Raw genomic sequence first — 23,565 nt, 5'->3', positions numbered from 1 at the left:
ATATATATATATATATATATATATATATATATATATATATATATATATATATATATCGCGAATCAGTAGTGTTTCTTTTTGACATACTAAAGAAAATGAAAAAACCCAAACGTGTTTGGGTTTATTCATTTTCGTTAGTATGTCAAAAAGAAACACTACTGATTCGCGATTAGTTGAAATGAACACTGTGATTTCGTGGAACACAGCAGACATCAGTTTGGTTATGGAGATAGAGGTCTGAGGGTGACAGCAAGTTTATCTCAGAGGAGTTGGAGCGTAATCAAAAAGGGCAGCAGAGAGACAAAATTGAATGAGGACAGAGAAAATGTTACGGTATAAGAAATATAAATCTGAAAAGCAGACAGATTTACTGTATCAGGGTATAGCAGCATATAGTAAATTCTATCTTTAAAAGGGCTGCAGTCTGTTGCAGTCAATAAGTCATAAATAAAAAGGGAAGGATGTATCAGACTTAAATGATAGTTTATGCACAGAGGAATATCTTTTCAAATGCATAATTCAAAGTTTTAGTGTGCTTCCTTGAACAGGAGTGAAAATAATTTTATTCAAACCTTGAAGGGGTTTTATGTTTTTGCTTGTCCTTTTAGGGGTTCAGATCAGTGGATGTAAGTTTTTTTTCCATTTAGCCTGTAAAATACTTTAATACACTGTTGTGATGAAGGTTTAAAATATAGTAATAAACTATGAGTAATGATTATTATTGTAAAGTTTTATTTTATTTTATTTCTGTTTGTTTATTCAGTATTAAGAGAGATTGAACTATCATAATGGGAGTGAATGTGGAGATAAATTAAACACTACATATGTTCCAATTCTGTTTAAGATAAGAGCATCCTATCTTTTTGATATAGTTGTAAGAACCTCACCATAATGTGTCACCAGAGTAAGAGCCACACAGGGAACTGCTTCCACCAAACTCCCTAAGAAGTTGAACGTTGGCAAAAAGCCCTTCACATTGAGCTGATCGATCATCTACAGCAGCAAAAAATAAAAAATAAACCATGACTCAACCAATAATATTTTTTAAACAGAAAGAGAACAATATACCGGTAATTCTGTTGTTGCATATAGTACTCAAATCTATATCAGTGTTATCTTTCGGTCATCGATTCTAATACTTTCCACCTGCAGTGTTGGTCCTGCTGTTTTTACCACTATTGCCTCCCCCAATGGTTATACAACAGCAGCAAGGGAGACATCCAAATGTTGTGCTTACAAAACAACTGTGGGAGGCTGTATTGTTGTTTGCAAAAGTGATGCTACTTGTTTTACAGTACTGAGCATACATATGTACACATAATTTATATTTTATATAACTCTCTAAATGACTTTCTTACCTGTTTGTTGATGTGATCCAAAACATAAAGTAGTGGCATCTCACTCCTGAGCTCCAAAAGCAACAGAACCAGAACTGATTGCGAAATAGAGGCAGATTTTTTAGTATCCCCACTCATGTGGATAATTAATATACATCTTACCTAACAATGACTTTAGTTGATTTTGAAATTGCTTATTTGTTTCCTCATTGTTTTACCAATACTCCTATGTAGTAACCACTTTGTTAAGTGTCTGCATCAGCTGAGTTTTCCAAATCTTTACATTTTCCAAGTTATAAGAGCAATATTTTATGAAAATCGGTTATCAAAAAATGTTTGTGCATGCGTTCTTATTACCTTGATCCACTTTTTCCAGAGTGGCTGGGTCCACCAGAGTGTGAAGCATGCCTGGCTCAATTTAAAAAGATAAAAGAGATAGTAAAAGTGAACTGGATGACCCTTCCAATGATGGACATGATGTGTTCAATATCCTTGTCTCTTAACTGATTTCCTCAATAGCCTTTTTTGTGTTTTGTTTTGTGGGGGACAACATAATTGTATACAGGAGAAGGTCAGTGTAAGAGGGCAGTGATAGTGATAGTTTTTCATTTAAAATTAATAACATTTACTTTAAAGTGGTTCAACGTGTTTGTGTAATTAAAACTCTATTATGGGAGGTATAGTATATAAATCATGTGATGGAAGGAGTTTGATTGTCAATGTTTTTGGTCTCCCAATTAGTGCAATGTAACTTCTTACCCAGCAGAGAATTTATAAAATGCATTGAGACATGGTGATCAATTTGGAGCATCTGTCTCAAAACTCCAGGAGAACACTTCAGAAATCCACTGACAGCAGACAAAGCGTAAGACTTCCTAACTAACTGTGACAAACAGAGGACAATAGAGAAAAGTACATTATCATAAAATGACTGCCAGTAGTGTTAGTTTATACAGTGCTTCTCAATTATTTTCTGTTGCGCCCCCTCCTCAGGAAGAACTAAACGTTTGACACCCCCCAACTGAAAAATACTATTTTTCTATAGAATTCTAAGTACACTTTGGCATAACTACCTGAGCGAACTAAGCTCCTGGCTATCGCTTTGCACCCCCCCCCCCCCCTAGGGGCCCACCCCAATATTTGAAAAGCACTGTTGCAGGGGTGGCGAACAAGTTAGACACAAAGAGCCAACATTTCAAACTGTGAGAGTCAAAGAGCCACACCTTATGTCAGAAGCAGCATAAAAAATCCAACCTGCCAAATACTTTTAAAAATATAATAATAATAAATTATATTAATTATATAAATAAATATAATATTTTACTTGAGGGCAGCCCGGCGGCCTTACGGGTCTGGGGTCCTGGTTTCAAATGCAGGTCGCTCCACCTGTGTGGAGTTTGCATGTTCTGCCCGGGCCTGCGTGGGTTTTCTGCGGGTACTCCAGTTTCCTCCCACATTCCAAAGACATGCATGGTAGGCTGATTGGACACTCTAAATTGCCCCTAGGTATGAGTGTGAGCGTGAATGGTTGTCCGTCTCCTCTTGCCCTGCAATCGGCTGGCCACCGATTCAGGGTGTCCCCACACCTCTGGCCCGAATTTAGCTGGGATAGGCTCCAGCACCCCCGTGACCCAAACTAGGATAAAGCTGCTCAGGAATCAATGAATATATTATTTGTTTTTAATGGGCCCTTATGAATTTCAGTGTGTTTTAAGAGAATAAAAACAAGAGAAAAATGAAACGAGGCTAAGAGAAACGGTTTATACAAAGTATTATAAGAAGCAAAGAGCCGAATTTATTTTGGCTGGGAGCCGCATGCGGCTCGACGGCCACGTGTTCGCCACCCCTGCAATGGTGTATACCAGTCAAAATATCTATAGACATGTAAGCAAAATGTTGAAGCCCCTTCTGTTAAAAACAAACAAACACGATATGACTAGAGAAACAAAAATAATTGTTACTCACTGAAATATCATCACTTTCAAGCATTTCAATCACACAAGCAACACAGAGATGCAATCCCCCTCCTTCTGCTGGCCCCAGGCGCCCACTCCATCTTGGGTCGTGCCTGAAGTGAAATTTCTCATATATAATCTCCTCGCTTGCCATTTCCGTAATGTCAAAATCTAAATCAAACACAAGGAAAGAGAAAAACACATTAATAAGGCTCGTTAGCAAGAGAATAACTGTGAGACTTGCAAAATCACCATGTGAACAAAATGTTTGCAATCAAGCCGATGGACCTTATCTAATGATAGCTAATAATTTGCAGTGTCATTAAAACAAAGAGACATCTATATATTTATTTCTATACCTGATTTTGTCCCCACAACACTTGTTTCGTCCTAATACTTGATTGTTCAGAATATTAAATTTAATTCACTTTCTGAAACTAGAAGGATCAATGTGTAGCCTAATAACGCTAATGTTAGCTAGCTTGGTACTGTAAAACAAATGCCCACAAGATATTATCTTCACGAGCGAGAAAGAATGACTCTATTCGTCCCGCTACCTACAAAAAAATGCAACACTTACATGAATAATAAATAATACAATAATTAATACTTTTTTACAGATGGTAGTACAAACGTAATGATCCTGCCATAATTGACTGTGTGGACTTGAGTCTATATTGTCTTACACATGTTCATATCTGTATTAGATTTTCCTTCTAGTCTCTTAAAAATCCCTAAATGAATTTAAAAAAAAAAGATTACTGGGGCAAACGATAAAAACACCTTACTGTAAAATCAGTTTGATCTTAGAATATGCATCCTCTCCGTGTGCACTTCAATTGTGGAGGAAGTGGTCACAACACAAGCAGCAGCGGGGACATTTCGATCAGTCTGCATGTGAAAGAAATAATAACTTACAAGATTTTATCGCCAACAAATCTATTGATATGAGTATGTAAACGTGTAATCGTGTCAACATAATGTACGGTACCTCCCAACTTGTTAGGAGGGGGTCAGTAGGAGGGTCGCATGGGCTGTTCCATTGTCATCGAGATGGGTTCAGGTGCACACGCTCACCAAGAGGAAAAGTTCTCAGGACATTTCAATGGATTTTTATCTCTTTAAAGGCAGATTATTTTTTGAAGCAGAAATCTGGAATCTAAATGTCGGGAAGGTAAGAACATGTGCATTCCAACTAAAACAACAGCAAAAAACACAGACATTCTCAGTTTAATCACCATCTGTCTTTTATGTTGTAAAACAGTGTCTAACTTTTCAAACTATATTTCTCTCCATCAGCTGGATGGTTATAATGGAAAATCGTTACAATAGCCCAACAATCACGTTTGGTACCTATCTTAGTTTTTTAGTTTATGATTCGTTTGTCTGAAGTAAACAAAATGAAAAAGACACTGCCTATGTTTCATGTAAACATTTAACCTAAACAGAAATTGCTTAAATATTTGAGGGATTCAATAAAATGCAAAAGTATTGTACAGTATAGAATAGTCTCAATAAATATGCAGTAAAACTCTAATAATCTTAATAGTATTTGTTATTCTGTTGGCTCTTCCTAAAAGCTGCTGTTCCTTTCCTTAAAGGCAGGCTAGACATGATTGCCAGAATCTGAGCTTCTTGCTTCAAAAGAGTGTTTTATACTTTCATTGTAATAATTTTATATCTAGATTTTTTTTTATTATTCAATATTTATGGCCTGATTAAATCTAATCTTACCAAATATGTAGGGCTACATTAAATACTGAAGATTGTAAGAATGAAGAAAAAAAAATGTTCTAGACCAAACCCCCATTCCACATGTAGTTTTGATAGCCATCGAAGCATAAGTGCTCAAGCAGAGACGGAAAAAACACACAGCATGTCACCGCAAGCTGAAATGCAACGATTTCGCATGCAAAACCACAGTCTACATGACGTGTATTTGTCATGAGTCACTTCTGCTCTGTATGAATTATAACATACTATTCATGTCTGTGCAATACTATACAAAGAGCTTTTCCTTTCCCCAAATGCTTTGCCTTTACTTGTCTGTGTTGCCTCACAGCAAATCCCCCTCTCCCACTTTCCTCATCAGCACTTTTAAAGTTGATGTCATGCATAAATAAACAAACTGAGATAATTGTACTAATAACAGTGGTTGTTATCACCCTTTGCGGACACATGCCCTCATCCTGGCAGGTGCAGGTACTCTTCAAGCAGGTAGTCTTTGTTGTACGTATATCCCTAACAAAATTGGCATCACAAGATAGATCCTAGATAGCACTAACAACGATGCATTACTAGTTCACACAAGGTCAGTGGACTTCTCAATAAACCTGACTTATGGGCAATAGTGACAAAACATCTTTTGAGTGTCAGTGTTATGAGATCATATTGGTAAATCATCAATTTAACTCTACAAATGGAACATGAAAAGCTGTTATAGTGCAGATTCGAAAAAAATGAATACATTACTGGATTGTATGCGCTAGAGCAAGGGTGTCACACTCGGGTTGGTTCGCAGGCCGCTTTAACGTCAACTTGATTTCACGTGGGCCGGACCATTTTAGATATAATATTTATATATATTTTTTATAAATTGATTAAAAGAACTGGATTAAAATCCCTGAATATTCAGTTTTTTTATAGATCTAAAACAATGTTTATTTGGGCTTTTTTTATATATATTTTTAGATTTTCCAAAATGATTTTTGAACTAAAAACACAGATTTTTTTTTATTAACAAATCACAATTATTGATTTAAAAGGGGGAAAACCAGGAAATTTAATATACATCTATACTCTTCATTTTAATTTGATCCCAAAACAGAAAGTCGGCACTCATGATTTACTTTCCCGGGCCACACAAAATGATGCGGTGGGCCAGATTTGGCCCCCGGACCGCCACTTTGACACATGTGCGCTAGCGAGATAAGGAATGAAGCCCATGACTATAGTATCGTTTTAAATCAAGTAAATTAACATTTTCAAAAACAAGAACCTGTCTCCATGTGAAAAATTTAAAAATGTATGGGTCAATAATCACCTCACAATGTTAGCAAACATAAAAATAAAGTGTACAGCATATGCTTGAAAGTGGTAGAATATTTGATCTTTTCATCCACCCACACATTAATAACACTTCTCACTCTCTACATTTTTGGAAAATGTTCATAATAACAAATCTGTCCAACTATTTTTTCTTTTCTTCTGTGCTCTATTTTTGAATCTCTTTCTACACTATGATTCATCTTTCTTGCATTCTATTGCTAGGGTCTTCTTTCACACTCGTATACTACATCCTATCTCTTCCTCCATTTCATCAAGGTTAGGTGGCCTTAAAGCTCTGTGAACTAAACACTTGTCTCCCCCACTCCAGCCACCTTCTTTCCATCTTCCTCCACTATATTTTCTCCTCTCTCTTCCTGCTTTGTCATGTCTATTTCCATGAGGAACCAACCCCATCGCCGGCGTTCTTTTGGTCCTGTCTCACCCAAGCGGATCTATAGGAACCTGTCAGTCAGGCTAAGGGGTGGCGAGTCATCTGTCGGCGGGGCAGCAGACACACCCAAGCGCCTTGGAAAATCTGCAGATGCTGTAAGATTTAATTTAATTTAGCATGGTTTACCACTATGTGTTGTTACCTGTCTTTAATTGGAGGATTCCTGTTTTGTAATAAATCCTGCGGCTGCGTCACTGATGGTCAGATTCTCATCTCATCTCATTTTCTGAACCGCTTTATCCTCATTAGGGTCGCAGGGGTGCTGGAGCCTATCCCAGCTGACTATGGGCCAGAGGCGGGGGACACTGAATCGCTACCCAGCCGATGGTCAGATTCCTAGTTATAAAAAATGGCTGCTTTAAACACACAATACACAATTACATTTGGGAGTATTTTGACTCTTCCAAATTTTTTGGTCATCATTGTAGTGTTAGATTACGCCAAAATCAGTTCAAATCAGTTCTGATGGGGGGCCCGTTGAGCGAGTGGTTACCGTGTCGGCCTCAGAGTTATGAGATTGAGGGTTCGACCCCTGGCTCTGAAATGCATGTGTGGAGTTTGTATGTTCTCCCCGGGCTTGCCTGGGTTTTCTCTGGGAACTCTGGTTTCCTCACACATTCCAAAAACATGCAGGGTAGGCAGGTTGAACACAGTAAATTTCCCCTAGGTATGAGGGTGAGCATGAATGTTTGTCTGACTCCTTGTGCCTTGCAATTGGCCGGTCACCAATTCAGGTCGTCCCCTGTCGACTGCCCACTGTTGGCAGGGATAGACTCCAGAACCCCCACAACCCTTGTGAGGATAAGTGGTCCTGAAAAGGAATGAAATGCATTCTGTTAAAAGCCTCTGCGTTTAGTCAACCACTTTCTACCTATGACCATGACATCTTCTTTTAACCCCATTAGTACAAGACCTTGTGGGATGCAGTTGAGAATGAAGACACATTAGCTGTACAAAGTCTGCTATCCCGAATCCACAGCAACTATGGAGGTGGAGGAGGAGGTTCTGGAGGAGGAGGAGGAGGTGGTGGAGGAATCCTGTGGGAGAGAGGAGAAAAGAAGGACAGAGACTGGGAAAAAGAACGGGAAAGGGGGGTGAACAGAGTGAGTGAACAAGGCCTTGTCCCATTGGATGTGGCTACCCTCACCCACAATTCACCTCTGCTCCATGTACTGGTAAAGGCCGGAGCAAGACATAACCCCATTTGTAAGTACTGTTGAAGTGTTATGGCTTGTTTATACAGATCACTCAAATTGTTGAAAGTAAATAAATCTAGATCATTGTGTGAATGTAGTGTTGATTAGCTAGGCTAAGTCTTCAAAAAGATTTTCCAGAATGTTGTTTATTTTTACTTTTAATGTATTATGTTATTTTTCAGTAAATAACCCAAATCATTAGTTATATTCAAAACTCTCCCATGTGATATGTAAAAGTCCTTGAAATAGAAATACATACTACCCAATTTTAAATACACCTTAGGCATAGTTTTATAATATTTACATCACTGGGATTTTTTCAGCTATTTCATCGCATTTTTATCTCAATGCATTTTATGTCATAAAAAAGACAAATGCTAAATCAGGGGTGGACAAGTCCAGTCCTCGAGAGCCCCTATCTGGTCTGTATTCCATATCTCCCTCCACCAACACACCTGAATCAAATCATCTGGATTGGTATCAAGCTTCTGGACAGCTTGCTGATGAGGTTGTCATTTGAATCAGGTGTGGTAGAGGAGGGAGATATGGAAAACAGACTGGATAGGGGCTTTTGAGGACCGGACTTGGCAACCCCTGTGCTAAATTATTGCAATAGCCCTGGCCTGCTAGGGCAGATTGGGCAAACCGGTCCTCAAGGGCCACAGCATTCGAGCCGCATGCGGCTCCCAGCCAAAATGCTTCCTATCATATTTTGTATATACTGTGGCTCTTTGCGTCGTTTCATGTTTCTCTTATTTTTATTATTTATTAAAACACACTCAAATTCATCAGGGCCCATTAAAACACAAATAATAAATTATATTTAAAAATAATTTGGCAGATTGAATGTTTTATGCTGCTTCTGGTGTCAGGTCTGGCTCTTTGACGCTCTTAAAAATGTGGCTCTTTGTGTCTAACTTGTTCGCCACCTCTGACCTAAGCAGTCAAATTCAAAGCATCACCAAATTTCTTTCTATGTGAAATTTGACCCATTTTCCTATCATATTACCCAGTCGTCCAATTTGAGTAAAAAAAAAAGATATTTTATTTCTATTTATAGTTATGAAGAATTTTATCTTCTGAACATTGTAGCCTTTGACCCCAACATTCAACCATCACTTCCATTTCATATTACAAACATAAGATCCACCTTCCGTTGGTTTCACCTTCTTGCCGAGGTTTAAATAATTTCTTGACATGTTGGCTTGGTATGTTCCCCTTACCCTGACTTTAATCTGAACCCATGGGGTCCTCTAATTCTGTTAAACTTTGTTCAACTTTTCTGTTTTATTCATTTCTTGCATCTACTGATTTTAAAATTGAAGCCATGGTTTTGCTCTTTGTATTGCAATCACTGCTAGTGTGCAGACCAGGCGATTGGGCACGCAAACTTGATGAACTTGTGACATTGGCAAAAGAGAAAGTGGATGAGAGGAAGCAAGAGTTACTGAAGAAGGCCGGAGCAGGGTCTCATGCACAGGCTGAGGTCCATAGACAAATAAGACTCTGGAGCCTCAGACTGCAATTGTACTGCCGAATGAAGGAGAATTTCATTCAAACAGGTTAGTGGGTTGGGATGTATCAATGTTTATGTGATCATAGTTAGTCATTTATATTATTGTAGTCAGAAAAACAGAACAATAACTACAATGAAGTGGGGATCAGTGTTCTATACCAGCATTCTATCAATTCCCAACATCTACATAAAATCAGCCCCAAAGTGATGAAAGTCCCTGTTTTCATTATTTGAGTCTTGCAATATTTTATACGAATGACCAACTAATAGTTTGACTTGCATTGCTTTCCTTTTACAAGTAATTGCCTGACTATTTTATGGGCACGGTGCAACAGCGCCCATAAAATGTAATCAAATTCCTAATAAAAAATTTGTCTTACAATGCTATTTTAAATTTCAAAAATCTCTTTCTTTTTATGGATCTGTCTGTTTACTTTTACTACTCAGGGTCAAAGAGTTTTCAGAATAGTGAAAACACTACACTGATTCAATTGTCTGTAGGCAAATGCTGGGTTTACAATATTGTAATAAAAAAATAGCGGCAATGCCAAGTTAAGTTTAATACATTATGTTTAACAGAGAATAGCACTAGGTTCTACATTCTCATGTACATTATACCAATTCATTATTTTGAACATTTGTCTTGTATATGTTGAAATACCTACTTTTTCCAGAACTCCCAGGTCCTCCCAGCCATGTATCCATTGTGGTGAATAGCACATCGTCTCTATTTGTGGCAGTGAAAGAGCTTGAAGGTGACTGCATAGGGCTTATCACCTGCTACAAAGGTAGGAACCTTTAACATCATTTTTAAAATAGAATGATTCGTTGCTTTATTATTGATAAGCACCCAGCAACATTCTATAATTCAACCAAGATGGAAATCTCACAGGAATGAATCATTGAAAGTTAACTGTAGTTACACTTTTGCCTATCGTGGGAATTGAAATGTTTCCAAGTCTTTGTCAGGACAAAACAAACATACAAAAAGAAGAGAATTTGCAATTAAAGGGATACAATTTTATGTAACAAATATTTTAATGCAAAGATTAAGATAAATTTATAACTGAAAAATGATAGATGCTTAATGCATTTTAATCACTTTTTGCATTGCAAATAACACAGAATCTTTCTTAGCGTGGAATTTCCAGGTATGCAATAGTACTTTATACTTTCGCCCGAATAGAAACCAGCAGCCCCCGCAACGCTTACGATGATGCACGTACGGAAGATGTTATGAAATCGTGCTTTTTTTTTGTTCAGTCATCGATCAAAATCCTTTAGTTTAGCATCAAGAGGGAACTGTTTGTAAACTATTCAAATGTGTTTAATCACAATTAAAAAAAATAGAAAGCCTAAGGATACTTCTACAAATGCAGTATCCTTACCCTTGGCACTGAAAATTCCAGTTCAATCCCTATAGGAAAAAGAGAATAATCTGTCAGTGAGATTGTTTTTGTCTTCACAGTGGAATGGAGCAACTCGGCAAGCTTTAAGCGCATCCTTGGCACAGCCCAAGTTACAGAAACCAAGAATCCCTCCTATACTATCAAGGGACTCATTGCTGTAAGGCATCAAGTACCTAATCTCTCTCCTCCTCTCTCTTTCTCACCATACTTTCCCCTCCTCTTTTTCTCTGCCTTTTAACCTCTCTCATCACTAGAAAACTAGAAAAACCGACATGGATGTATTGAAAATACAGTGGATCTCGAGATACGAGCTTAATTCGTTCCGGGACTGAGCTGGTATGTCGATATTCTCGTAACTCGAACGAACGTTTCCCATTGAAGTGAACTAAAAACAAATTAATTCGTTCCAACCATCTGAAAAAACACCAAAAACCGGATATTAGATTGGAAAAAATGGTTTATTTCTTCTAATTCGCCATCTATTGACGAAGTAACACTAGCTAGAGGTTTAATATTACTAAAATGTGTTTAATAGTATACTAAAATTATACGGATTTCGAAGGGGGGAAAGAGAGAGACGGACAGAGAGGGGGGGTGGAGAGGGGGGCGCTTTTTCACGCTCGTTTCCTAACATAAACAAATGTAAATGAACTTGGATTACGATGCAGACACACTCAAAAATAAGTTTTGTATTAAAGTTTGATACCTTTCTTATCTTGGCTGTATTTGCCCCGCCTCCAACCTGACTTTCACTATCGATGGGCTGTTTGCTTTTGTATTCCCTTCAAAATATTCCGAAAATGATGCACACAAATGTCCTCACAATACGCACGACCACTTTCCAACGAGAAGTAATATATACTCCTCATATTAGCGATCGCTCCGCCATTCGCGCTGAGTGACAGGGGAAAAAAACACGGAAAAAATGCAACGCTCTGCCCAGTGCTCATAGATATCTGTTATACACAAAAAAGATGCGGCAAAAAAGACAGAGCGCTAAAATCATAAACAGCCTCTCATGTCTTGGCCACCTGGCTTTCTCATATCTCGAAATTTGTCTCGTATCTAGAGATAATTATTTGCTCAAAATTTTACTCGTATCTTGAAATCCTCGTATGTCGGGGTGCTCGTATGTCGAGGTACCACTGTAGTCCTTTGAATTATGGGTACAGTACAATACCCACACTATGGGCTTGATCCAGTCGCAGATTCGCGTTGGAGTTATTATTTATAGTACCTGAAGTGAATTTTTAAAATTATTTCTTTATCAAAAAACTGACTTCACATTGTTAATGCTTGGTAATAATTTTACTTCAAATGCAGGGTGTGCATTACTTTGTCAGAGCGAGCGCCTACAATGTTAAAGGATGGGGTCCGCCTCAAGGTTCTACTCCAGTCAGCGTTGCACCGTCCAGTAAGTATTAACCCTTGCTGACCAATTAAAAAATGTTTTTGTATGTGCGCAGAGGGGGGTGGTTAGCACAGTTCTGCGATCGCGGGTTCAATTCTTGGTGGTCTCCAACCCAACTGTGTGGAGTTTGCATGTACACCATGTGCCTCCGTGGATTTTCTCTGGGTACTCCAGTTTCCACCGACATCCCAAACATGCATTGTAGGCTGATTGATTACTCAAAGTTGTCCCAAAGTAAGAGTGTGAGCAGAAATGGTTGTCTCATTCTGCCATGCGATTAGCTGGAAAACAATTCAGGATGTCACCCACCTACTGGCTGGGATAGGCTCCAGTACCCCCGGGACCCTTGGGAGGATAAACGTTATGGAAAATGAACAAATTAATTTCTTTCGGCTTTCTGCTAGGTTGGCATTAGCCTTGATTTGACAGCGGCAGAATCAACTCATAGCGGGTAGATTACTGAATTATTCAAATGGGGAAGCTTAAAGATGATTTTTTTTGCCAGTGCTGCTATGAGTTTGAATTAACATTCATTGCTGGCTGTGAACTCTTCCCCCAAATCTCCCTTCATGCCACCCAATGTTTATGGCCAGCTTGGCAAAAAAAAAAATCTATTTATTTATTCACTAAATGAAAATTGTTGATAATCGTCTTTAAAGTGTCTACAGTGTTCACAGTTACATAAATAACCTCCAGTGAATTCACTTGAGCCTACTAGTTGCTAGGTTAAGAAGAAAATGTTCTCGTAAGACTTCATTGCCAACAAGCTCATTGCTGTATAAATGAACGTTCCGCATATTGAGTAAATGTATTTATCCTTTACAGCACTGGTGTCAAAGTGGCGGCCCGGGTGCCAAATCTGGCCCGCCGCATCATTTTTTTGCGGCTAGAGAAAGTAAACCATGAATGCCAACTTTCTGTTTTATGATCAAATTCAAATGAATGATTATAGATGCATTTTATATTTCCGGATTTTCCCCTTTATTAAATCAATAATTGCAATGTTTAAAATCCATTTTTTTCTCTTTTTGTGTTTTTGCTTCAAAAAGCCTTCTGTAAAATGAAAAAATAAATATTTATAAATATTTTCTGTTTTACACTTGATTATTGAACATAAGTTAAAAAAAAGTTTCCTTTTGAAATGAAAAACACGATTAAAAGAAGCTAAACACTCAAATAAACACTGTTTTAGCTCTATTAAAAAATGAATATTTAGGGATTTTGATCCAGTTCTTTTAATCCAATTTATTAAAAAAATATCTAACTAAAATGGTCCAGCCCACATGAAATTGAGTTGACGTTAATGCGGCCCATGAACCAACCCGAGTTTGACACCCTTGCTTTACAGGTTGGAGAGAGTGCAATGGTGTGAAGTCCCAGTACAGAAACCATGAGGCCCTAGTGAGGAAGCTTCTAGAAGATGTTGGAGTGCCTCATAGCACAGGATACTACAAAGGTAACAAAACGTTCCTGGTATTGTACAATTGGGGTATGCCTCAGAGGTGTACTAATCCTTTTAATTAAGGGCTGTATGTGTGCAAAGTAAAATAAAATGAAAATGAGTGACTGTTACCAGACATGGCCGCTCTGCTGCTTCACAGACAACCCAAAAGCCGAGAGTCCCAGCAAACGTATGTCAATGTCTCGGGGCCTCAAACAACTCTTCAACTCTGCTACCAAGTTTGTTCGTTCCTTGCAAAGGTAGTTCTTAATTTTGTTCACTTGTCTCGCTTTTATAGTCAATGTGTTGCCATTTTTATCTGGTGACTATTAAACAGTTGGCAGCGTGAGGAGCTTTTTGAGCACGATCATGCTGGCTAAAAACTATCAAATGTTCAAGCAATTCAGAGCTGCCAACTACTACAAATCTTCCGTAATTTACCATGCCAGTCTTTACCAAACTACTAAATACGCCTTTTGCATCAAAACTACGAAAAACAAAACAAAAACAAAAAAATCAAGCAGTTTTATGTTCCAACAATTTACATGGAAAAGAATTAAAATGTCACTAGACGTCCCTTCCAGTTCAAAGGTATTGACTATCTACTATTGACAAACTCATTTAAATTCAACAGAATATTACTGTTGATAGGATTTAATTAACAAGATAATGTTTTTAAATGAGAATATTCTACCTATGTGACAATTTGGTACTAGTATTGGATATTGGCTGCTCTCTTTCTGAATTGTGCACAATTTTAGGGGGGTGTACTTGGCAACGGTGTTCTACCACAAGGAAAACATCCTGGTAACAGCTGAAGATCAACTCCCATTGGTGGAGATCCAGTGCTGTTCAACCACCCTCACACACAACTTTGTTTGGTTTGCGAAGGTGATGGCACATTGACCACCCACAATATTATGAGTGCATGAACAACAAAAATTTTAAGTGGAGTACATTTCCAGTGTTCAGAGTTGTATAATGTTTCACGGAAAATTAAAAATATGTTGTAACATATTGATGTATTTATCTCAAACGGCCCATATTGTGATAGAATTTTTCCTCCTATCCCACAGCAATATTTGCAATAATAGAAACAGCACAAAGAACTCAAAAACCCCTGAACTGAAAAGTTTTATCATTTTCACCGCCCACTCCTAAAGTTCCTTATGAATTTATTGTGTGTCTTCTTAGTTGAAACTCTGACTAAATAACCAACTGACCAACTAAGCATGCATATTTAACAAGCTTCATTTTGGATTGCAATTTCATAAAGGACTTGATTAGACAATGTTTGTTTTATGTTTAAGGTGCAGAGGTTGAAATTCCTGCATTATAATCAAAGCTATGCATAAACAATACATCCACAATAACATACCAAACTCTTAAATAAATACTGCGTCATACCGAACTGCTGTTTATTTTTACTCGGTCAGAATTTGACTCTTGCATTAAATCTCCTTGAAATTGTGCAAGTAGTCATAATGGCGTTGTTTGTCAGTGTACAGTACAGCGTATGCCTTTTGAAGTGTAGTCATTACACAGCTATTCCTTTCTGATTAATTATTCACTATGCAGGTTATATTGCACTCACAGCAATTTAGAATGGAATGCCATTTATTTCCTACAGTTGTCCTGTGCATGGCAGCAAGTTCCCTGGCTCCAGCAAGCACTCTCCTCTGCTCATTCATCTTCTTCATCCCTCCTACAGAACAGGCATAATATTTTAAAAGCCGTCTCCCAGTTGCAGGTAGGAAGTTCAATTGCTACTGCTGCATAATAAAAAGCATTAAAACAGGTTAATTGCTATTTTAATTGCCCACGAGCCCATTTTCTGATTAGCTCCTCACTTCACTACCCGAGGCTATTCTAATCCATAAATAATACATTTATTAATCCTCATCTTTTCCTCTTCTTCCTTATTGGTGTCCAGTCATCACTGGGGACAATGGACCTTGGCCAAGTGCACTATGAACCATTAAAAGACAGGCAGGGTAACATTTTACTCGTGACATTAAAGGAGTTCCCAAATGCGACCAGGTGAGCATCCATTCCAGCCAGAGAGTTCTGTTTGAAATATTCTTGCATATTATTTGGAGTTCTGTTGTCGGGGCCAAAATCTACCAAACCAAACTGTAGATTTTATTCCCATAGAACAAAGGTGTCAGACTCGGGTTGGTTCGCGGGCCGCTTTAACGTGAACTTGATTTCTCGTGGGCTGGACCATTTAAATATAATATTTTTTTTATTTTTTTTTTATAAATGGATTAAAAGAACTGGATTAAAATCCCTGAATATTCCGGTTTTTTTTATAGATCTTAACCAATGTTTATTTTAGCTTTTTTATATATTTTTAGATTTTACAAAATGATTTTTGAACTAAAACAGAAAAATTTGATTAAAAATTTACAATTATTGATTTAAAAGGGGGAAAATCAGGAAATTTAATATACATCTATATTCTTCATTTTAATTTGATCCTTAAACAGAAAGTCAGCACTCATGATTTACTTTCCCGGGCCACACAAAATGATACGGCGGGCCAGATTTGGCCCCCGGGCCGCCACTTGGACACATCTGGCATAGCAGGAGAGACAGAAGAGAATGTACTACTTACAAACACACTTACAATCATGCTGCTAACAGTGGGAATTGAGCCCACGCCTGTTCACAGCAAAGTCGGGCGAGTGAACCACTACAACATCAGACGGCTTTCAGAAAGGATTACTAATTAAATGTTTGAATCAATAGTAACTGGTGCCACGTTAAATAAAGCCGCTTGATGGTGTAGTCGTTCACAGGCCTGACTACGGTGTGGGCAAGCGCGGGCTCGATTCCTGAATGTGGCAGTTTGATTGTGAGCATGAATGGTCGTTTGTCTCTCTGTGTGCCCTACGGCTGACTGGTAACCAGTCTATGGTTTAGTCTGCCATTCGCCCAAAGTCAGCTGGGACAGCCTCCAGCAACCCCCGCAACTTTTACGTGTATGCGCGGTACGGAAAATTAATGGATGAAAAAAATACAAATACAACTTTAGCTATATTTTCCAGAACCAATTCCAAAATACAAGGAAGCAACTCCACTTTTTGTGAGGAAATTATTTGAAATACACCAAAATATGCAAAATATATATATATATATATTCAACTCCTTTTAATTTTTTCTCCCTTTGAGGATTATTTTGATGAATTTGACTGTGCACCTACAAGTCATAAAAAACATGCCTGTCACAGCTCACGTGTTAGGAGACGCTAAAATCAGTAGTCTCAATACGTTATAATTCAAACGTTGATGTTTCCATAAGATGGCGACGTAGCTCTGTAGCTCAAGGTATTGGTGTACAAGTTTAACCATTAAATCCAATTCCAACAACTCCTTCTGAAACTGTTTTATTTTGTCAAAAGTAACCCAAATTTTATGAACCCGCCTTATGCATTTCTTTAAAAAGTGTCCAATTGGATAGGAATCCACTCAATCTGGCAATACTGTTACTTCCATTTATCAGTGTGCATTCAAATGTATTCCATTGATGCTTTTGGTGTTATGTAATTAAGCCCTCCCGAGCATCCGCTGCAATGGATGCCCCTTTCTCGCTTGGAGAAGAATCGTAGGAGGGCTCCCCTTCTACCTGAACCCACTGCCATGGACATGCTATATGAACACCTAAGGGTAAGTTCGAAAAACAATGAAAAGCACGAGAAAACAATTGGTGCATAATTATTATTATTTTTAAAGTCAGCAGTATATTTGAAAACACAGATTTTATATTATACAGCGTTTTTTGTTTCACCCCAAATGGAAATAATCTGAGAGGTAGAGCTGAGAAATGTTTTATGTCTCAAATTGATGTCAAAGCCCATTACCTTAAATCAGCTTACACTGATGAATTCACCAGAAATGCATCTAAATTTTCTTTCCAGGAAAAATTGGACTACCACAGGCACAGCAATCAATGGGCAAAATCGGGCCTGTACGTCGGCATACTGAAACTATGGAGCTCTGTGGAACAGATTAGGGTTTTGGTGCCTCAAAGGCTGCCCAATTTACTGTGCCACACACGGGTCCGACACAATGCCCACGTCACCAGGTAATACTGAAGAAATGACATTTGTCAAATATTATTTTTTTGTCTTTACACACTAAATTACTGTATACTCACTTGAATGTAAAGTAATAGCTGCCTTGGGTTATTTGACAGCTATTAATGATGAACTCATTTAAGATCACAACAGAATTAGAGTGCTATCATCAAACTGGGAAGGGCAATCAGTGGTTAGGAAATAAATATTGAAAAATGCATTACACAGCACCGGCACGTTATTGCTTAGCACTCGCCGATAACAATGACGTCAATTTAGTTAGTTCATTTCCAACTCAGCATATTCTGGTCCCAGGGTGCTGGAGCCTAATAATAGCAATACCGGCACAACAGTAGTTTTAATTAGACATACCGTATTTTCACGACTATAAGGCGCACTTAAAAGTCTTAAATTTTCTCCAAAATAGACAGGGCACCTTATAATCCAGTGTGCTTTATATATGGAAAAAAAATAAAATGTGTCATTCATTGAGGGTGCGCCCTATAATGCGGTGCGCCTTGTAGTCGTGAAAATACGGTAATATACTTTTATCATTTTCATGAAAACGTAATTTACATTCAACTGTCGTTGTATGTGAAGGGTGTATTTGCTACAAAGATGTGACTAACTCAGCTCAACTCACATTATTGGAAAGTCAATGTTATTGCTTGTAGAAGTAAATAAAGGATTTCACGCTATCAATTAAAAGCAAGCTTTTTAGCAGCTCACCTGTAAAACTTTCTGCACTTTCCCATAATTCTGACCTTTCAGGGATAAATCTTATAAAAAGAAGAAGAAATCAATTCCAGTTAAATATGCTCCCAAAATCTATCAGCTCCAAGTCTTTGCGTGTGCATAATTTGTTATCAGTGAACCATAATTTACAATGCTTGGGGTCAGGGTCTCCTCCATTTGTTATTCATCGCACATCCCATACCTATTTGCCTTTTCAATTCAATTTCTATAGAGAAGAATGGGCATGGCTGCAGAGTAATGTTTATGAGAGAACCAGTGACGGTATACAGAACCTCTTGGGCACCAAGGACGACGACTTGGACGAAAATAGCAGCTTAGTGGAGTTCATCAGGTCCCTCAGAGCATCGGTTTCACATCTTCTCACCAAACTCAACATCCCCCTCTACAGGGTAAACCCGATCTGACAAATGAAGGAATGTTGCATCCTTGCAGCCATACATTTTATCTTATATTTGTCCTTGTTAGGCTTATCAGTATGGAGTCTACACCAGAGAGCTGCTGCAGTTAGGGGACAAAGTGTCAATGCTTCTGCTTCTTCCTCCAAGTGAAGACTTCAGCTCGAGCTACTGGCCGTTGTTAGGAACTAAAGAGACCGGCCTTACCATGCCCTTGCAGATCTTTGAGCTCGGTGGGTTTTATTACCTACATATCCTTTGTGGTTGTTTGCAAATTTGGGCTGATCAAATGTTTATTCGCCCCTCCCAGTCAGGGGAGTGGACGTCTGTTGCGGTCAATGGCAATAAAAGATAAACATTCACAGCTAGTCTTTCCAGTTTAAATGTACTGGATTTCTGTCTTTGTTAACCTTGGGCAATTAGTTAATTTTGAGTCACTTTGGTTTAATTTTAGGGTACTTATGGAACACTTTTTTTTTCATTTTCTGTTGATTTTGGATCACTTTCTGATCATCTGATAATCAGTTTACTACCATTTTATTCTACGCCATTGACAGCATCAAATTATTTTCAATTAGAGTGGCTGGGATTGAATGATCATGTTTTCTGCCCTTGACGGCGATAAAGGTAATGGTAGCAACTAAACAATCGCGGTCAACCCCTCACTCAAAATGGATTTGACGTCTACCACAGACAATGGGAGCTAATGGGTAAAAAAAAATGCAGAATTTAGTGCAAGTAGTAGACATAAAGAAGTGTGTTTCTTTCAAATTGGCATGTTTACGTTTTCATTCATTCATTTTCCGAGCTGCTTGTATGTCTTACTTTTTAATTTTTTCAAATATTTTTTTATTAATACTATTTTTAAGTACTCCTGTATTCCTTTGATGGTTTATATGCATTTGTAAAATGTAAATTCAGGAATTAATGGGTTAAAGTCTCCTCTTTTGACCCCTCTTGATACTAAATACCATATTTAAAATACTCTGCTCTTAGTAGTTCTGGAACTTATTTGGTTTAGTAATTTCCTACCCTATTCTTGTTATTATTAGTTCACTTCTGGACATATGAACGGGACTTTCTGTCCCAGTACTGCCAGGCTTGGGTGAGGATGGAGCTGGACACTCACCTGGCTCAGCAGGCTTTGCGGGAGGCGCTGGACAGCAGGGAAGTGCAGGTGGCCCGCGAGCGTCTGAACCATGTCACCGACCTATCCCATGTAAGATATTGTAGCACAAGTTAAACACTTAAAAAAGGAGTGCCAAACTCAATTTTGTCGTCGACATTACATTGTAATTGTGGTTCACTTTGGCGGCCCATTATGTTGGCCACTAGTACGTACAAAAATTGGACTTGTGTTAATAAAAATGATAATTAGAAAGATCTATTTTTATACTCAGTAAACTAGAGTTGCGTTCAAAATTATTCACATTGCAGTATTGCACGAATGACCAGATCAAAGTAAAACTTTAAAAATTAAGAATTGCAGGTGTCTATATTATGGTTAGGTCTTTTTTCCACTGAATGAGATTAAAATAAAATAAAAAATACCTATGCTGAATTGGGCGTTGGATAATTTTTGAATTGTGAGTTGTTTTTAGAGACATTGTTGACCTTTAAATTGCCAAATCGTCATTTGGTTTTCCCATTTGTAACATTGTTGTAAATATATTTAAAAAAAAGAATTTCCCCTTTAAAAAAAGCTTGAAATTCACTTCATTATTATTATTTATTATTTTCATTTCATTAAAAAAATAAACACAATTTAAGTTGTACATTAATTATATCACAGTGAAACGATGAAGTCATGATTTACTTTGGCCCGCATAAAATGATGCGGCAAGCCAGATCTGGTCCCCGGGACACCACTTTGACACCCCTGACTTAGATATAACCATTTCTTGCATTTCTTTCTATTAGCGTCTAGATGTGGTGTGGCGGGATGCCCGCTGGATTATGGACTGTCTGCAGTGCGTTAGATCCAAGCAATGGGTGGGAGCAGTGCCTCTTGGATTGGTAATGGGCGGAGACCCACCACCATGTCCTGATGCTGAAGAAGATGAGGGAAGACTGACTGCCAGACTTACGTGGCCCCATCGACTGCAATCAAAAAGGGCCACTTCAGGTGAATATGTGGAAAACATGTATTGCACAATTGGTATTTTTCATGATTATTGACTCAAGACCCATTCAATTCAATCATTTTATTAACCGCTGGTCCTCAAAAGGGTCGTGGGGGGTGCTGGAGACCATCCCAGCTGAATATGGGCAACAGGCGGGGGACACCCTGAATCACCCAGCCAATCGCAGACGTTTAACCATTCACGCTCACACTCATACCGAGGGGCAATTTAATGTGTCCAACTAGCCCACCCTGCATGTTTTTGGGATGTGGGAGGAAACCGGAGTACACAGAGAAAACCTACACAAGCCTAGGCAGAACATGCAAACTCCACACAGTGACCTGGGTTCGAACCCTCGACCCCAGAACCACTCGGCCGCTGGGATGCCACTCAAGTAAATGATAATTGCAACTAGGGAAAAAGGCAAAAAAATCCCAGATGTCCATATTGTTTACACAGAAAAAGCATTTTTGGGGATTAAAAATAGACCTGGTCATCAATGTCTAACTTGTTGTAAATATAAATATCCAAATTTCAATTGGCAGATAAAAAAAAACAAATTTCTGCCAAATCATACTATAAATCCCGGCCAATTCAATAATAAAAAAAGACATCCAAAATAACAACCTACTGTCCAAGATGAGATTTTGTCAACATAATTGTCATACTCATCTTATCATTTTTTCTTTCGCCAGTTTACATTTTCTTGAGTTCACTCTCTTGTCACTTCATTCCTAGGGCTGGTAAAACATTCTTCTCTGAATAATAATATGAAATATTGAATTATTCCTACACACTCATTACAGCTTCTCTTGTCTAAAGTTTAAAATTGTGCTCAAAATACAGTAGCGGACTGTTGTATAATCCAAAATAGCTCTTGTAATTGATGATATCTTCTAATTGTGCTTTGTTTTCCCTTTCAGACAATTTAGTCAGCATGAATCCCACAAATGTAGTCACAGCAGAGGTCTCCTCTCCAGCAGGAAATACGGTTGTCGTTGAGGAGGCCACAGTGGAGTTAATGGAGGGCGTTGCAAAGGGAGGGTACCCCGTGGACATCAGTGCCCAATCCACTGCGGATATGACAAACATCGGCCAGTCAGAACTGGGATGTGCGAGCACTTTAATCGAACCCGGATTCGAATCTGCTCCGGTTGGACAGTTAGAAGTGGGCTTGGCAGGTTTGGATGCACCAGAGTCCTTCAGTGAGCTGGACCACTTTCCCTCCAGCATCTCCGAGGTCATTCGGCCCATGGAGATGGCGGAGTTGGTGGACATTTTGCCCACGCTGAGTCTCATCGAAGAGGAGATCCCGAGTAGCTCGTGCGCCCCATCGGTGATGGATATCCTACAGAGTTTTGGACTGGGGATGGCTGAAAAGGACAGCTGCTTTGACTCAGGAAATTCAATCTTGCTGCATGATGGCCTATGTGGCAAAAGTGGAAGCAACAGTGCAGAAAACACAGACTCTAACCAAACTCTTCTCTTAGAACAAGACAGGCCAAGCTTATATACCACAGTATGTGACAGAGATAGTGATGGATATAATATATCTGTACAGGTTCATAGTAGGGGACCAAATTTCGCAGGGAGAAACCAGGCAGAGTGGGACAAACCATTTAATAGCTCTTCCTGATAAAAAAATAAATAAATTAAAAAAAAAAGAGTCGACGAAAGACTTAATGTGGCTGCAGGTCGGCTGATTAAACATACCAACTTTATTTGGCTCCAACTGCACATATTAATTATCACTGTTTCACAATCATGAGTGTTGTATTAGACAATCAAACAGGTTATTCAATAAGTATTCTGAATGTATTGGATTTGTCATCTTTTTGTCAATTGAAAAATGTTTCTGATTCCACTGGAAGATAAAATAAAATATTGGAAGTGCTAGTATTTAACAATTTACACTGTGAAAATGATATTTAGAGTCGACCAAGAATACAGAGTGATGGTGCATATTCTAGATGTGGATGATTGCATTTTCTCAAACCTTTCATATATGAATTATGATTTTTATTTTCTTAACCAATATTTGCTACCTATTGATCTCATTGGCTGCAATTGACGCCACTCGACATCCAATTCAATTGTCCACAGCACTCAAACATGAGGATTCACTGCGAGTTTTCCAAATTTTAATATATATCGCCAATAGAATGCAATGAGTTAAAAATGAAATAAAAACTTTATTAATTGAGGCCGTAGCCAGTAAATAACCCCTTTTAAGATGTATTTTAATTTCAGTAATTGTTTGATTAATTTTAGATGAATTTATAAACCCTTTTTAAAATGTATTTTAATTTCAGCAATTGTTTGATTAATTTTAGATGAATTTGTTATGAGAAAAAAATTGAAAAAAATTACAATAATGATGAATAATTAAAAAAATATTCATTCATTCATTTTCTGAACCACTTTATCCTCACTAGGGTCACGGTAGGG

At 38.1% G+C, this 23,565-nt stretch overlaps 2 protein-coding genes across 7 annotated transcripts in view; one reads left to right on the top strand and one right to left on the bottom strand.

The window, feature by feature from the left end:
• The window catches only part of mei1 (meiotic double-stranded break formation protein 1), a 29,828-nt gene extending 25,597 nt beyond the window's left edge, over positions 1-4,231 (bottom strand). For all 3 annotated transcript variants that reach the window (XM_077619376.1, XM_077619377.1, XM_077619379.1), the window contains exons 1-6: positions 4,081-4,231; positions 3,303-3,463; positions 2,097-2,220; positions 1,695-1,745; positions 1,359-1,432; positions 888-993 (exon numbers count right to left, since the gene is read on the bottom strand). In XM_077619376.1, the coding sequence (XP_077475502.1) occupies positions 888-993; positions 1,359-1,432; positions 1,695-1,745; positions 2,097-2,220; positions 3,303-3,446 (499 nt within the window). In that variant the 5' untranslated portion in view covers positions 3,447-3,463; positions 4,081-4,231. The remainder of the gene's footprint in view (positions 1-887; positions 994-1,358; positions 1,433-1,694; positions 1,746-2,096; positions 2,221-3,302; positions 3,464-4,080) is intronic.
• Positions 4,175-23,057, top strand: LOC144088745 (ankyrin repeat and fibronectin type-III domain-containing protein 1). 4 transcript variants are annotated; one of them, XM_077619382.1, is made up of 20 exons: positions 4,175-4,355; positions 4,424-4,466; positions 6,563-6,886; positions 7,697-7,997; positions 9,349-9,549; positions 10,178-10,291; positions 10,972-11,069; positions 12,236-12,326; positions 13,672-13,779; positions 13,925-14,024; positions 14,526-14,655; positions 15,395-15,514; positions 15,698-15,804; positions 17,319-17,433; positions 17,685-17,851; positions 18,811-18,988; positions 19,065-19,227; positions 20,047-20,213; positions 20,915-21,119; positions 22,041-23,056. In XM_077619382.1, exons 3-20 carry the CDS (start codon positions 6,725-6,727, stop codon positions 22,751-22,753), a joined length of 3,240 nt encoding a protein of 1,079 aa, XP_077475508.1. In that variant the 5' UTR covers positions 4,175-4,355; positions 4,424-4,466; positions 6,563-6,724; the 3' UTR covers positions 22,754-23,056. The 4 variants fall into 4 exon arrangements, with proteins under 4 accessions (XP_077475508.1, XP_077475509.1, XP_077475506.1 ...); XM_077619383.1 differs by having other exon boundaries at positions 4,175-4,466; positions 6,669-6,886; positions 22,041-23,057; XM_077619380.1 differs by having other exon boundaries at positions 4,175-4,466.
• The last annotated feature ends 508 nt before the right edge of the window (positions 23,058-23,565 follow it).

Source organism: Stigmatopora argus, chromosome 14 (assembly GCF_051989625.1).
Source record: "Stigmatopora argus isolate UIUO_Sarg chromosome 14, RoL_Sarg_1.0, whole genome shotgun sequence".
Lineage (NCBI taxonomy): Eukaryota > Metazoa > Chordata > Actinopteri > Syngnathiformes > Syngnathidae > Stigmatopora > Stigmatopora argus.
This window is presented reverse-complemented; position numbering and strand designations above follow the sequence as displayed.